General features: G+C 57.7%; 1 protein-coding gene across 1 annotated transcript; it reads right to left on the bottom strand.

The window, feature by feature from the left end:
* Positions 1–1,858: 1,858 nt before the first annotated feature.
* On the bottom strand, positions 1,859–13,510 carry RPS6KA4 (ribosomal protein S6 kinase A4). Its single transcript, XM_045556170.1, has 17 exons — positions 13,239–13,510; positions 13,081–13,152; positions 12,151–12,369; positions 11,942–12,057; positions 11,333–11,440; positions 11,027–11,107; positions 10,840–10,943; positions 10,584–10,734; positions 7,250–7,414; positions 5,273–5,401; positions 4,976–5,109; positions 4,777–4,870; positions 4,125–4,298; positions 3,855–4,049; positions 3,356–3,515; positions 3,008–3,171; positions 1,859–2,764 (listed from the first exon to the last, which is right to left on the bottom strand). Exons 1-17 carry the CDS (start codon positions 13,291–13,293, stop codon positions 2,591–2,593), a joined length of 2,295 nt encoding a protein of 764 aa, XP_045412126.1. The 5' UTR covers positions 13,294–13,510; the 3' UTR covers positions 1,859–2,590.
* Between the last annotated feature and the right edge of the window lie 320 nt (positions 13,511–13,830).

Genomic DNA, 13,830 nt, shown 5'->3' on the forward strand with positions numbered 1-13,830 from the left:
GTAGAGTACAGTGGCATCATCATAGCTCAATGCAACCTCAAACTCCTGAGCTCAAGCAATCCTCCTGCCTCAGCCTCTGGAGCCTCCGCAGTAGCTGGGACTACAGGTGCACCACATGCCTGCCTAATTTTTCTGGGGTCTCACTCTTGCTCAGGCTAACCTCGAACTCCTGAGCTCAGGCAATCCTTCTGCCTGTCTCCCAGAGTGCTAGGATTACAGGCGTGAGCCACTGTGCCCAGCCTGTTAATTTTCTGTAATAGTTCCTCCTTTTGACAAATGGGGAAGTCTGGGGCTATAAGGTGACTTGCTGAAGGCACACAGCTGGTAACACAGGAATCAGACTTGGCAATCTTTCCGCTTCTCTGCCTTCCTGGGGGACTTGTCCTGGGCCCCTCCCAGCCCTCTCAGACCACCAGGATGGGACACAGTTGGGCACCCCTATACCACCCAACTGCCCCTGACTCACTCTCCTGAGGCCCCACCTGCATGGCTTTGCCCCGACTTCAGCATCTCTGGGGCCCCGGCTCAGATCCTCAGGCCTGTGTGTACCTTCTCCTCCAAGAGGCAAACTTCAGGACAGGAGGGAAAGTTTCACCGTGAAATGGTCCCACAGCTCTGGGGAGAGAAGCTACAGGAGGCGACCAGGAGCGGGGAAGCAGGAAGGGGTTCGGGCAGGGCCTGGGGTGCAGACTGTCAGGGCGCCCTCACTATGTGGACAAAAGGTCCTGTGACCTAGGGTGCCAGCAAAGGTGCGCAGGCCGCAACCGCACTACGGCCACAACCACCCAGCAAGGATCACACAGGGAGGAGTCTCAGACACACCCTGAGAGGGGGCCACACGCTGACCCCTGTGAGGGCCATAATGAGCAAGGCTGCTCCCCTCCTCACTCTCTCCTTCATTGACCAAGCCAGGTGCACCTGATCTCCCTCTAGGACCCACCCCTTCCCCTAGTCTCCACCCAATAAGCTTCCAGAGGGACAGTCCATGATCCAGATATAAGCCAATCAGCACATTTCACTCCTAGCCACAGTGATTGGTTCAGGGTGGACACGTGACCTAAGTGGATCCAATCAGAGCACATCTCAGGGTTTGCCTTGAGACTGCTAAAAGAAAGACTATCACCAGATTTCCATCTGCAACCTCTGTAGGCCCTTTAGCCTCTGGTACCCGTCCTGGAGCCATAAGGAGAGTCCTCCAGACTAGCCCACCACCAAGAAAACAGAATAAAAAACAGGGACTCGGAAACTGAGTCCTTCGTGATCATGTGTTTGAGTTCTGATACCGCTGGACTGTGTAGTTACAGAGCCTAAAAAATCCTGTTTTGCTTAAGTAAGTTTAGCATGGGTTTTCTATGACAGACGCCCTGACTTAGGAAGGTTCGACTTTACGATGGGTTTACAGGGACACAATCCCATCTTAAAGTAAAGAAGCTCCTTAGAATTTTTGATGGGGTACTGTTTCTACTGAATGCCTATCGCTTTGGTTGGTTCCTAAAGTCAAAAAATCTAAGTCCAACCATTGTAAGTTGGGAACTTTCTGCTGTGCTGCCAGCATTAAATGAATTTTCTACTTACGATGGGCTTATCAGGACGTAGCCCAATCGGAAATACAGGAGCACCTGTATTTACAACCAAAAGAATCCTAAATGATACATATACATGGCAGAGCTGTCCAGATGCACACCTAAGATGAGAGTTTGGCCCTCCTACTGCTCATGTCAAAAGCCAAGGACACAGGGTACCTTCTTAAAAGATCTGCCAGTCCCTCCCCTCTGAGGTCCCAGACTCCACGGGCTGGCAGTCTTCTGCACAGGACCTCTCTTCAGACATCCACACCATGAACGGGCGCACACATAGATGCCACACACAGCACTGGGTGGACTTTTATTTTAAAGTCAAAGGCACAGCCTGAATGGGCTTAGGCAGTGACCACGAATGCCCAGCCCAGGCCCCCAAGGCCCCACCCCCAGCCAGGAGCAGCTGTGCCAAAGGGGAGGGGGCGGGTGAGAAGGGGACCGCCCCTTTTAGGGGGTCACCTACTTCTTTCCTCAGCCCCAATAGGGGAGAAGCAGGTGACATAAAGTGAGGCAGAAATGCTTCAGGGGGATCCCTCAAGCCCTCTCCCTCAATCCCCCCAACACAGGTGTTTGGTGGACATAATTGCACAGACAGTCCATAAAGTGACAGCTTGATGGGTGTCCCCTCCCAGGAGCAGGACCTCAAGGGAGAATAAGGGAGGAGGTACCAATTTCTCCCTTGGCAACAGTGTTTAGAAATGGGGGGGTCCTTCCCGTTGGAGCAGCCCCTGGGAGGAGCCTTCTGCCCAGATGAGGCAGTGGCTTAGGAGGGGGCCTCCCACACCCCACTCCCCAGCAGGCCCCCTCCTTCCCTGCATCTCTAACTCTATCTGGTAAGACATAAAAAATTCTCAGCTTATAAAAATACTTCTGCTCTGTCTGGGAGTAGGGTAGGAGGGGGGAGGACGATCCCTGGGGATCAGGGCGGAGCCGCTGGCAGAGGGCAGGGGGCAGTGAGCCGGGCTCCCAGGACACAGCCCCTAGGGGGGAAGCGGGGATCACAGTGGCAGGGGCTAGGAGGGGGGCAGGGGGCCGTTGGCTCGGCGGGGGGTGCCCTTGGCGGTGGGCGCTGGGGAGCCGCGGCGGGAGGCGGTGGCGCTCCGCAGCTTCTGCTTCCGCCGCTTGGCCAGGGGCGCGTTCTCCACGCTCTTCAGGAAGAAGCCCTCGCGCTTGCCCCGGTTGAACGCCTGGTGGAAAGGAGTGGGTGAGTCCCCAGCCTGGCCCTGGCTTCCAGATCCTAGCTTTGGCTTCCATTCCCGGACTTTCCCCCCTCCACTCACCCCTCTAGGCCAAGGCCAACAGGCCCCTGGCCTCTGGCCTCTGGCCTCCAGCCTCCCGCAAGGTCAGGGCCCAGACCGACCAGAGGCCAGACTGGGTTCACCCCGCCTTCTGGGCAGTAATGACGCCGCCTCTCGAGCCCCGCCCCTTACCATGAAGGTGGCGTTGAGCCCTGAGCGCACTGCGGGCCCGGAGGACTCCAGCACGTCCGGCGTCCGGAGAGGGGGCGAGGAGCGTGCACTGCCGTCCTGCAGCCACGAGCTGCCCCGCAGCCCCTCAAGCTTCAGCCGCTTGGCAGGGTCAACAGTCAGGAGCCCTGGAGGCGGGGCGGGAAAGTGTGGGGAGGGGCCTTGTGTGGAGGCTGCTCCGCAGCTAACAGCCCCACTCTTGTCCCCTACCCATCCCCCAACCAGGACAACTGACCCAGTGGCCATCCCAGTCCCAGCATAACCACATGACCGCCACTCCCCAACCATGATCTGCGACCTCCAGCTCCGCACCTCGGACCAGCTCCTTGGCTTCCTCCGACACACCCTGCCAGGCCTCCCCGTCAAGAGAGAAGCGCCCCTCGCGGATCTTGCACATGATCTCGGCTGCCTGGCTCTGCCCGCCCTGGCCTGAGGCCCCCTGGAAGGGGACCTGCCCCGACAGCATCATGTACTAAGAAGGGGGGTGCGGGGAATGAGACCGGCCCAGGCTACAGGCTGAGCCTGACCCCTCAGTCCACCCACAGCACCATTCACCCTCTCCTCTAGGGTAACTCCTGAGACCCACGCGCGACGAACCCTGACTTCTAACCCCCTACTACACGGTGCCCCGACCCCAACACCAGAGCAACCCCAGCTCTGTGTTAGGACGGCCGCTGATCCACCCTCAGCCCAAACCCTTCCTCCCCCATCGAGCTGACTCCTGTCTCCTGCCTGGGTTCTCCGCATCAGGAAGACCTCTGACCCCAGGCCCTGGCGACCCTGAACCCTCCTCGAGGAGCGCGCCCCATACCAGAATGACGCCCAGGCTCCAGAGGTCGCAGGACTCGTCGTAGCCCTGCTGCGCCAGCAGCTCGGGGGCTGCGTACTGCAGCGTGAAGCAGGGCGTCTGCATGGGCCTCCCGGGACTCTGCGGCCGTAGCCGCGCGAACCCGAAGTCAATGATCTTCACCGGGGCCCCGGGCGTGTCATCGGCGTACAGGATGTTCTGTGAGGGCGGCGGGCTGCGGTAAGAGGCGGGCCCGGCGCCGCAGCCCCGCCCCGCCCGGGGTCCTGCGCCCACCTCAGGCTTGAGGTCGCGGTGCACCACGCCCGCCTCTTCGTGCATGAAGCTCACGGCCGACACGAGGCTGCGCAGGATCTGGCTCGCCTCCGACTCGCTGAAGTGCCGCTTCTTTCGGATGTGCTCCAGCAGCTCCCCGCCCCGCAGCAGCTCTAGCACTAGGTAGGTGTGCAGCTACGCGGGGCACCGCGGGCGGGCGCGGTCAGCACCCACCGAACCGGGCCGGCCCCACCCACCAGCCAGGCCCGCCCCGTCCTCGGGCCCCGCCCCTGTTCGAGCCAGGACCTCAAGACCACCCCACGAACCACGCTTAGGCGCCACGTCAGGGTCTCACCCCACTGCCTTCCAGAGCCGTCCTCCCCCACCCCCGCTTCTTGAGGACCACCTTAAAACTCCGCCACCATAAACCCTACCCCTGCACGGCCTCCTCAAATTCCGTTTCCTTGGCCATCCTCAGCTGCTCAGCCTCCGGACCTCAGGCCCTACTCCCCCGAAATCCCACCTCCGGGGCCTCTCTGGTCCCCTCCGGGCCCACCTGGGACCCCAGGCCCCGCCCTTGGTGCTTTCAGGCCCCGCCTCTGGGCCCACCTCCCCCGCCTCCATGGGGCGCCTCTGGCGTCCCTGCGTTCCGCCCCTATTCGGAAGGCGTCACCTGGTCGTGGTGCACCTCATGCAGAGTCACCACGTTGGGGTGCGACTGGCACAGGCGCAGGGCGGCCACTTCACGCTGCGTGTTCGCCTCCAGCCTGGGGGCGGGGGGGGGTTAGGGTGGCTGACCTCTGGCTCCGCCCCCCGGAGGCCGCTCTGCTTGTCCCCACCCGCCGCGGGCCCTTAGGTCTCGGCCTGCCCACCTGCGACTGAGGATCTTGACCGCGAACTCCTGGCCGCTTTGGCGCTGGCGACAGCGGCGACACACAGAGAAGCTGCCCTGGCCCAGCGCGGGCTCCCGCAGGTCCAGCTCGTACTGCTGGAAGAAGGGTGAGTCCTGGAGGCAAAGACAAACGGGCGAGTCAGAGGTCCCACCCTGGAGCCTTGGTGAGTCTCTGGACCTCACCGAGATCACACTGCGGCCGTGGGCGGATACAGGCTCAGAGTCCGCCGGCCTAGACCCTGTCAAAACCGGTCTCCCTCCACCCGGGTCAGCCCACCTGCATCATGGCGCTCCTGGCCACTGCTGCCCGACCTGGCCGGTCTTCAGCCCCAGGCGCTTCCAGAACATCGGTCATCACCGCATTATTGTGGTCAAACAGGATGGACGGTGCCACGAAGGAGTATCCCTGCGAGGGGTGGGAGTCGGGTGGATGGGCATGGGGGCTGGGGGTGCAGGTGAGAAGTCCCTGCAAAGCCCAGACCTGGGGGGGAGGGGCAGAGGCAATACCCTGGACAAGGGGGGCAGTGGGGATGTTCCCATTGTATCCTGGTGCACGGAATGAGTGGACACATTTTGTCCACCTTGTTTTATAATACTTGGGGCCATATCTGTCCCCCAATCAGTCTGTAACCCCACCTTTCTCATCACAGTGACCACCTATTTCCTCCCCCTCCCAGGTGCCAAGGCTCAATGCAGGACTGTGGCCTGGCTCCACACTATGCCCTCCACACTAAGCTTGAAATGAATTCAGCTCTATCCTATAAGAAAAAAAACTTCACTCCTCCCTTTCAAATCACTGTCTCCTAAAATGTAGCCCTGTTGTGTCCTAGAATACAAGCTCCACGTAGGTGGGATTTTTGGCTGTTACGTTCACTGATATGTCCCCAATGCCCAGATCAGTGCCTGGCACACTGTAGGCACTCAGGACACATTTTTGAATCATTAAATGAGTGAATGGAAGTAAACGCCTACTCAGATGAAAGAACTTTCCCACTAGGACTGTAAGACAATGGAACGAGGGATGTGTAAGCACAGAGTTGTCAATTTGATTTTTTTTTTTTAGAAACAGGGTCTTACTCTGTAGCCCAGATCTGAAGTATAGTAGCCCAATCATAGCTCACCGTAACCTTGAACTTCTGGGCTCAAGCAATCCTCCTGCCTCAGCCTCCTGAGTAGCTGGGACTACAGGCATGTGCCACCACGCCCGGCTAATTTTTAAAATTTTTTGTAGAAACAGGGGTCTCCCTGTGTTGCCCAAGCTGGTCTCAAACTTCTGGCTTGAAGCGATCCTCCCTCCTCAGCCTCCCGAAGTGCTGGGATTGTAGGGAGAGCCACCATGCCCAGCCATAGTGGTCGATTCTAACAGCTTCACAGAGGGCACTGATCCATCCATACTTGATATTGGTCTATTCTCATTTAATATTTATAGACCATGTTCTACAGGTCAGGCCCCGACACTGGGCCTGGGGACACAGGAATTAAACACACAGTCCCAGCCCCTGGGGTCTTCCAGACCAGGGGAGACAGCCTCAGGATACAACATGACAAACTATTCAGAAGAGGTGCCATTCAGAGGGCTGGTGCACAAGAGCAAGGTAACCCAGTGGGCCAGGTGAACAAGGAGGCCTAAAAGATGAGTAGGAGCTTGCCAGGGGACTACCATAGGGAAGGCATGCCAGGAAGTGGGAATGGCATGTTTGGAGGTCTGTTCTGGAACCTCTGAGCACTTCAGTACTGCCCTCCAGAGAACCAGCTAGCATAATAGTGAGCACTGAGGCTAAGGTGCCAAGGAAGGACCACATCACACAGGACCTCAAATGCTGAGCAAAGGAGTGTGGACTTGTCCGACAGACCTAAGCTTCTAAAATTGGGTGGAGGGGGCCTGTGTCCCTAGGAATGTGGTGTGCTATGCCAAGGGCAGGCAAAGCCACAGTATAAACGTGGCATCTCTTCCTAGATGTCCACTTAAGCAAGTGAATCATTTAAAACAATATTTTTGAATAGAAAAGATAATGAAATAAAGGGAAGTTAACACAAACTTTAAAGATAAACCATGAACCATCAAACACATGTCCTGCCCTCGTGGTCTCTACGACCGAGAGTACCAGGTGCCCTACAAGGGGAGAGGTCTGGGGGAGATGCTGAGTCCTGCTCAGGAAACGGGGCCTATGCAGTGTCCACAGGTCAGCCAGGGCTGAGGTAGCAACAGCACCCTGTCTGTCCTGTGTCTGCGGTTCCATGAGTTCTCACTCACCTGAAAGATTCGAGGGTCCCCAGATGGGGGGCTGCCAGGGGGTGAGTAGACAGGCTCCAGTCTTGTAAATTCCTCTGCAAAGTTGCTCACATCCAGCTCCGAGCGGATCTGGGGCCGGAATGGGGCTGGAATCTTCCTGGCAGCCAGAGCAGCCCAATCCAGACCCTGGGGAAAAGGAATCAGAGATTAGGTGTCAAAGGGCAGAAACTGGAAGCCCCCTTCCACTCAGGCCGCCCTCACTAGGCAGCCCCTCAGCAAGACAAGGGCCTGGCCGGCATCTGGGGTGGACAGCTGTTCTCCCTGCCGCCCCAGCTTCCGTTTGCCACCTTCTATTATCAGAATCCCTGTTCCCCTCGGGGGACGACCATTCCTCCACACTTGTCAGTTCTGGAACTTTTAAAAGAATTGGTGTGAAAAACAAATCTCTTTCTCCTACTGGACTTAAATCTGAGAGGATATGGGTCTGGAGGTGCCAGGGACCCTCTCAGTGTCTAATGACGTCCCTATGCAGAAAAGCGGAACCAAGAGACAGTTTTAGCACCTAGATGCAGCCTTGCCTGAAGTCAGACCACTTTTCCTTGGACTTTTCACTTACAGCACTTAAAATATGCCCTTTTATGTTTAAACTAATAAATGTAAAAGTGGCGTGACCTGTTAATTGCCTGCCTAATATCCATTCTCCATCTTTTCTCCCTGTCTTGCTCAGTACCATAGCCCCAGTTTTATTCCAGGAACCAATATATACAAAGGACTATATTACAAACTTCCGGCCAGGTATGGTGTCTCACACCTGTAATCCTAGCACTCTGGGAGGCCGAAGCGGGAGGATTGCTCAAGGTCAGGAGTTCGAGACCAGCCTCAGCAAGAGCAAGACCTCGTCTCTACTGAAAATAGAAAAAATTAGCCGGGCGTGGTGATGCATGCATGTAGTCCCAGCTACTTGGGAGGCTGAGGCATAAGGATCACTTGATCCCAGGAGTTTGAGGTTGCTGTGAGCTAGGCTGATGCCACGACACTCTAGCCCGGGCAACAGAGCAAGACTCTGTCTCAAAAAAATAAAAAAGTTGGCCGGGCGCGGTGGCTCACGCCTGTAATCCTAGCACTCTGGGAGGCCAAGGCGGGTGGATCGCTCAAGGTCAGGAGTTCAAGACCAGCCTGAGCAAGAGCGAGACCCCATCTCTACTAAAAATAGAAAGAAATTATCTGGCCAACTAAAATATATATAGAAAAAAAAAATTAGCTGGGCATGGTGGCACATGCCTGTAGTCCCAGCTACTCGGGAGGCTGAGGCAGTAGGATTGCTTAAGCCCAGGAGTGTGAGGTTGCTGTGAGCTAGGCTGACGCCATGGCACTCACTCTAGCCCGGGCAACAAAGCGACACTCTGTCTCAAAAAAAAAAAAAAAGTTATTAGAAACTTCTTGCAGTTAGGAGTTATGAATAATTGTCAGCAAAAACTGTCAGGTAGGACTCCAGGAAAAGCTCCTTAAGAGGGAGGTGTGTAGTTGGCAAGTGCCCTTCCTGCCCTGATCCCTCTTCCTCCTGCCTGCTGCCTGGGGAGCAGCCTAGAATGCAAGAGTCCAGCAGCCACTTTGAACCACAAAGCAATCCTGGGGATGGAGGCTGCATGCTAAAAATGAAGGAATATTTTTTTTTAGAGAGAGAGAGAGAGAGAGAGAGAGAGCTTGAATTCCTGAAGACACCATGACACGATGATGACACCACAGCACCCCTCTGGACTTCTTTTGTGTGAGAAAATAAATAAATACACCTCTATCTTGTTCACATCACGGTTCATTCCGATCTCTGTTGCAAGCAGCCAAACTCTATTTCAATGGTATCACCATTTTGAGTTGGGTTTTTTGCAGCCAATTGGACTGACTTGGGCTTGAAGGCCTCGGTTTTGCCACCAGAGACCTCAGCACTGCTATCGCCAAAGAGGCTGTCCAAGAGAAGGCAGAATGAAGGGAATACCCTTTCCAAGTGCCAGGCCTTAAAGACTCCGGGGCCTCTCCAGTATGACTGGTAAACCCACTCCAGCACCCAGCAGAGCACCCAGCATGTGCTCAGGGTGGGCCTGGGAAATCGCTGAAGGAAACCAACACTGCTCAGCGGCTTCTCCCTCACCCCTGTACACACAGCACCCCCCACCCCTACAGGGACATCTTCACTTCGGAGACCTAGATTCCTGTCTGAGAAGGCATCGCAGAAAGGCCTTTCCAGGCTGGTACTGGAGGAAGATGCAAGGAGAGGGTACTCATAGCATAGGTAACAGAGTGCCTGGCCCACAAATGGGTGCTTTTGTTAGGATGTCAGACAAATGGCAAATCTGATGCCCAAATGTAAACAGCAGAATGTAGCAGTAAAGAGTCCCCCAGCTGGGGGTCTGAAGCTGAGCCCTATTACTTCCTAGCTGGGTGACCTTGGGCAAATGACTTAACTGCTCAGAACATCAGCTTCCTCATCTGTAAAGACAGGGATAATCAGGGCGGTTCTGAGGGCCATGTGAAATACTATAACCCAGGGGTCCCCACCCTGTGGTGAGTTGTGTAATTATTTCATTATATATTACAATGTAATAATAACAGATATAAAGTACACAATAAATATAATGCATTTGAATCATCCTGAAACCATCCTCCACCTCCCGGATCCATGGAAAAATTGTCTTCCATGAAAATGGTCCCTGGTGCCAAAAATGTTGGGGACCGCTGATATAAGCAAAGGAGGTAGCCACTGTCACAGGTCCTGCTAGGCACTGCCGCTGGCCTTGCATGAGGCAGAACCCACTCTGCACTGCGCTCTAACACATGTGTGCTCTTAACAAATGAACAAAAACCCACGTAGCCTCATCAACCGTCCGTCTGAATTACAGGCACACAGACTACAGGGACAAAGAACAAAATGCCTGGGTAGATGCTGAGGGCCCTAAGTGGGATTTTTAGTACTGATTTGGGCCAACAGGAGACTTAACCTAGAGCCAAGGTCCATCCCCAGCTGGCATGCACCATTTACTGTGCCCTCTGGGGCAGGTCAGCTGCGTTCTCTGGGTCTAACAAAAGGACTGACCAATCCATTCTCAAGTCCCTGCCAGCCCCAACAGTCAATGAACCTAGAATTCTTTCCTTCAGGAATGCAGCTGCCAATTTTTAGTGGGGATGGATGTGGAAATAAGCCTCAACGTATATACACTTGCTTTCTTCATCTGGGGGGTTCTCCAGATAAAGTGAAACTGGCCAGGCTCAGACCCTCCCTCTGGTGTACCCCAACCTAAAGCAGCCGTTTAGCCTGAGCGTGTATGGGGAGGTGTGGGGGCCCCGGAGTCAGCAGCCTCACCTGGAAGAAGGGGTGGTTCTTGACTTCTTGTGCCCCCTGGGGCCCCGCACCCAATCGCTTTTTGGGATCCTTGCAAAGCAGCCGCTGCAGCAGGTCCTGCGCCACAGGCCCGATCCGGGGGGGGAAGGGAGGGGAGCACTTCAGGATCCGTCTGGGAGGATTGGGGGGGGCGTCAGGGGCAGCGAGCCCTCCCCACAGCCCTGCCCAGGCAGGCCCTGCAGCCCCTTGGCCACCCTCCACCTCCAGCCCTACTCACCGGGACACCTCGGCCTGCGTGTTCCTCTCACCCTCCAGTGTGAAGGGTGAGGCCCCCGTCAGCAGCTCAAAGAGCAGGATGCCCAGGCTCCACCAGTCCACAGCCTGTGGGGAGTGGGGGAGGGTGAGGGTGTGGCCTCACCCACCTCCCCACCTCTACTTCCACCCCCACTTTCCCACAAACCCACCTTGCCATGCCCCGTCTTGCTGCGGATAATTTCGGGGGCCATGTACTCGATGGTGCCACAGAAGGAGAAGGTCCGCTCTTTCTGGAGGGCGAGAGGACCTGTTTGGACATCCAAGCCTCTCTTGTGCCCCAGCAGCCCCCCAAGGCTCAGGGTAGACTCGCTAGACTTGTGAGGTTGGAGAGTTGAGCAGTGGGGACTTCCTGGATCTATTCACTTCTGCACCCCCAGAACATAGGCGTGGAGCAGAAAGAGGCAAGAAAGAGAAGGCTTGAGTGGGACGTGGAGGCAGAGACTGCTGCCACTCACCTCCTCCGTCAGGAACTCTTTGCTCAGCCCAAAGTCTGTGAGGACGACGTGGCCCTCCGAGTCCAGCAGCACGTTCTCCAGCTTCAGGTCTCGGTAGATGATGCCAAGCTGGCAGGGCGAGAGGGACACTGAGGCTCCCTCCCCTAGGACCCTCCCCAGCTCCTGCAGCTCCTGTCCCTGCTCAGGATAAGGAGAGACCCCCCTAGAGAAGGTCACCTGCCTGCAGAGGGGTCGGTCTCCAGGGCAAAGCTGGACCATTGGAGAAGAAAGGCCCTTTAAGATATAAAGCAAGGAACGAGGGCCCCGTGGACGGGCCCCAAGGTCCCAGGGAGAGGAAAGTCTGTGTGAAGAGCCCCATTTCAAGGAGACCTCAGGAGCCAAGGCGTGAATTCTCCATTTGAGGAAGTGCTGTGAACGCAGCCCAAGTTCCCAAGTCCCCCGTGAGAAGAAAGCCCCGCCAGGCAGTGCTGAGGCTTCCTGCCAGGAGGCCTGGGGAAGCAGCTCCGTCCCTCACCGAGGTCCGCACCTGTGCCAGGGAGCCCAGAGACAGACCCAAGGCCGCCAGGCATCTGGGCCCCTTATAAGGCCCAGACCCAGGTCCTCACCCACCTTGTGCAGGTGTTCCAGGGCCAGCACGATCTCACCCCCGTACACGCGCACCTCAGCCTCCTTGAAGTACTGGCGCTGGTAGAGGTGGGTGAACATCTCGCCACCACTCACATAGTCTGGGGGTGCAGTGGAGGTTAGAAAGCAGCCCCACGGGGTGGACTCACCTGCCCCCATGCCCCTCACACTGTTGGTATGTGGTGTGCACTCACCCAGGATGAGGTGCAGCTTGGCATCGGTCTGGAAGGCATAGTGCAGGGTGACTAGGAAGGGTGCCTGGCGCACCAGCTCCAGCACCGAGCGCTCGGTGCGCGTGTGCTCCTGCGTCTTGGCACGCTGCACCAGCGCCGCCTTGCGCAGCACCTTCATAGCATACAGCTTCCCCGCGTCGTGCCCGCCCGCCTTCCGCACCAGGAACACTTTCCCGTAGGCTGTGGGAGCAGTGAGGGGGCGGAGGTGGGCTGTGAGCAGGAGGGTGGTACAGACTAGTGGGGGTGCAAGCGATGCCAACCGAGGAGGGTGTGCAATTTGGGGGAAAAAGCAGGGGCGAGAGGCAGGTGTGCAAAAAGCTGGCACAGCCGTATAAGGAAAAGGCGTGCACACCCCAGGAGGGTGCTCCGCAGCCAGAGAAGGGGTGTGCAAACCAGGCTAGGGAGCAAGCAACTCCAGGAGGCCTGCAGCGAGGGGTGGGGGTGGGGCGTGTGCAAACCTGCGAAAGATCAGGTGGATGTGAAAGGATGCAAATGCCAGGAAGGAAAGCAGAGGTGTGCCCCAGGCCAGTGGAGGGATGTGCACACCAAGCCTGGAATGTTTGAAAAACGTGGGAGGGGGCTCTCATATTGGGAGAAGGGGAGGAGCCGTGTAAATCACTTGGGAGGAGTGCAAGCCCCCGAGGGTGTTGGCACACCCGGGGAGGGGGCATGCACGTTCAGGACCTTGCAGAGAGGAATGATGTCAGCGTGGAGTGCCCTGGAAGTGGGCATGCAAACCCTGGCTAGGCAGGGCGGGGCAGGCAAGGCAGGCTTTGACGGGAAAGGGTGGGGGGCCTTCCCAGTGGCCTGGCCCAGGCTGAGGCGGGTCAGCAGACAGGCAGACCAGGGCACAGGGCCTGGGACACGTGCCTGGTGGATGGGGGTCCTCACCTCCCGTGCCCAGCACCTTGAGCAGCTCGAAGTTCTCCACGCTCACCTTCTCTTCATGCCCGGTCAGGTTGGCTGCGGGCACAGGGGGTGAATGAGCCCAGCCAGCCCATGACCCCTCCCGGCCCGCCGGGGACAGCCGTCAGGGGTTCCACACCCACCTTCCGTGATCCACAGCTCCACGGCGCAGCCCTCTTCCTCGTCCTCGTCCCCCATGGCGGGCGGGTCGCTGGGGCCCGCGCGGCTCGGGCTCCGGGCGGCGCCGGTTACATGGCGGCTCCGGCCGGGGCGGGCGCTTCCTGGTGCCGCCTCCGGGGCCGAGTCGGGCGCCGGCGCCGCCTCCCCGCTCCCCGCCCCGCGGCCTGAGTCAGGCGGCTGGAACGTGACAGCGCCGGGTTGCGGGTGGGCGCCAGCAGGGGCGGCCCTGTCCCCGAGCCCGAAGCGGGCATCAGGGCTGTGCGCTCCGGAACCCCCCTCGAGCCTCCAGGGAACTGGAAACACCCCGCGGGAGCCATGCCTGCGACCGAGGACAACTTGGAGCCCCTGTTGGGCCAACGCCCCCAAGCCAGGTGTCTGGCCCAGGTGTCTGCCCCAGGACGCCGCCGCAGCCAGTGGTGCCCCCAGGATGGGGGAGGGGTGCCCGCACTGGCGTTTATAGAGCCCTCCCTTCCACCTGTGCCGGCCTGAGGGCAACCAAGCATCTTCTGTTCAATTCTCTTAGCCACCAGCCAAAGTAAGGGGTTTAATAAAAAT

This window comes from Lemur catta, chromosome 7 (genome assembly GCF_020740605.2).
Source record: "Lemur catta isolate mLemCat1 chromosome 7, mLemCat1.pri, whole genome shotgun sequence".
Taxonomy (NCBI): domain Eukaryota; kingdom Metazoa; phylum Chordata; class Mammalia; order Primates; family Lemuridae; genus Lemur; species Lemur catta.

Excerpts from the sequence above, each read along its gene's own strand:
- RPS6KA4 (XM_045556170.1), bottom strand. The coding sequence starts at position 13,293 with ATGGGGGACGAGGACGAGGAAGAGGGCTGCGCCGTGGAGCTGTGGATC. Across the intron at positions 11,108-11,332 it reads AAGAGTTCCTGACGGAGGAG|AAAGAGCGGACCTTCTCCTT; the intron begins GTGAGTGGCAGC and ends CTCGCCCTCCAG. Across the intron at positions 7,415-10,583 it reads AGAACCACCCCTTCTTCCAG|GGTCTGGATTGGGCTGCTCT; the intron begins GTGAGGCTGCTG and ends CCTTTTCCCCAG.